The sequence below is a fragment of the Populus alba genome, chromosome 8 (assembly GCF_005239225.2).
Source record: "Populus alba chromosome 8, ASM523922v2, whole genome shotgun sequence".
Classification (NCBI taxonomy): domain Eukaryota; kingdom Viridiplantae; phylum Streptophyta; class Magnoliopsida; order Malpighiales; family Salicaceae; genus Populus; species Populus alba.
In genome coordinates this window covers 16,213,278-16,215,011 of record NC_133291.1, presented here as the reverse complement: position 1 = coordinate 16,215,011, position 1,734 = coordinate 16,213,278, and the positions used below count along the sequence as shown (strand labels likewise).

The 1,734-nt window shown below is 34.0% G+C and overlaps 1 protein-coding gene across 1 annotated transcript; it reads right to left on the bottom strand.

The window, feature by feature from the left end:
• Positions 1-526: 526 nt before the first annotated feature.
• LOC118039445 (nuclear transcription factor Y subunit B-5) lies at positions 527-979 on the bottom strand. The gene has a single exon (XM_035046146.2). It carries the CDS (start codon positions 977-979, stop codon positions 527-529), a length of 453 nt encoding a protein of 150 aa, XP_034902037.1.
• Positions 980-1,734: the final 755 nt, after the last annotated feature.

Here is a 1,734-nt window from a genome sequence, read left to right as displayed (position 1 = left end):
ATATAATATGTGATTGTGCAATCAGAGTATAATAAAATTAACGGTGAAAAAAAAAGATTTGAAAATTAAGAATGCTTGTGTTATAAACTAACCTCATACTTGATGAAAACTAGCAAAAACCCAACTCTAATCATTTCCAGACCAAGATCAATCAGAATATAAGCATGTAGCAGCAATGTTTACATTCCCCAACTCAAGAACAAAATCAATTCGATCAAAATATTGATCTACCTTTATCACCACCACAAAAGCTAAAGTTTCTTTCAATTCATGGAATATTATGCTGAGATATGAAGATAAATTCAATCAAAAGACAACAAATTAATTAAGTAGCCATATGTAAATGAATAAAGGAAAAAAACCCACAATAATCTTCCCAACTAATTAAGACTATAATCATTGTAAATTAAGCTAAAAATATTCGTGTCTACTCCCGATCGATCGAAAACCTTAAATGACCTTGTAGTGCACCGATTCACGAATATCCCACATCATATCAAACTTGAATAGAGCTGGAATTCATGAACTACATCCTGATTCCTTGATTATTTCTATATGACGAGGAGGAGGACGTTGGTGCTTCTTTTTCTTGATCAGCAGTAATAGTATTATTAGTGTTAGCAGGCTTCTCTTGATTAGCTCTATCTCCTTCTATCTCTCTATATCTTTGAAGATACCTTCTTAGTGGCCCGGCGTAGTCATCAAAACCTAGGGCTCCCATAGCCCAGCAGACATCATCTCCGTTCACGGTTTTGCGCCTTTCCTTTCTACACCTCTCGGATGCTTCACCGGTGACAAAGCTAATGAACTCTGAAGCACATTCTTGCATCGTTTCCTTGGCTTCTTTGGAGATTTTCGCGTTAGGCGGCAGAATTTGCTTCATGATCCGTCCAACGTTGGCTATAGGCAACAACCTGTCTTGCTCCAGCTTGACGCCGCCATCGTCACCTGAAGCACCAGCACCAACATTATCGACCATGTCTAGCTAGATGCAAAGAATTTAGTCCTCCTTTTTGCTCCAACCTAGCTAGACTTGCCGTTTGGTTGGTCAAAAACTCATCTTTTATATTGCATATATACACGCACATATACGTACATAAATACATTAGGGTATGTCTTCTTGTTCAAAATGGCATGTGTGAAGCCGACCACCTGGTTAAGTTGATTCACTAGTGGGCTCCATGTATACTCAATTCATTGGAGCTCTTAATCCTAAATATTTAATTTGATTTTCGTGATCAAGTCCGCTACCTGGCTCATACATATATATTATATATATATATTGACAACCATGCCTGACTGTACTTTCGATTATTATAATTTTATACCAGTTTACAGGGTTGTGCTGTAAAAAAGAACAAATGTTAATATAATAAAAAATTAATTGATACTGTTATTAAATTTGAATTAACAAATCAATATTTTTTTATATAATTTGAATTTAAAATTAAATTATATAAAAATTATCTTCACGTAAAAAAAAATAAAAATAGTAAAAAGTGAGGTTAAAACTCTTAAATTACTTGGATTAACATTTCAATATCACATCCAAAGATATTTTAATTCAAAAATATAAAACGACTCCTCATAAATGATTTCTGATTGGTTCAAAGAACCTTTAGCTAATCTACATGTTCTTACAGCTTTTACTCTTTAATGCTAACCAATAAGGTGAGACCAAGCACGTTTTGGAATAATGATCAGTGCTTTACGCTGTGAATTATTTAACAAATC

Coding starts and splice junctions, on each gene's coding strand:
- LOC118039445 (XM_035046146.2), bottom strand. CDS start 979: ATGGTCGATAATGTTGGTGCTGGTGCTTCAGGTGACGATGGCGGCGTC.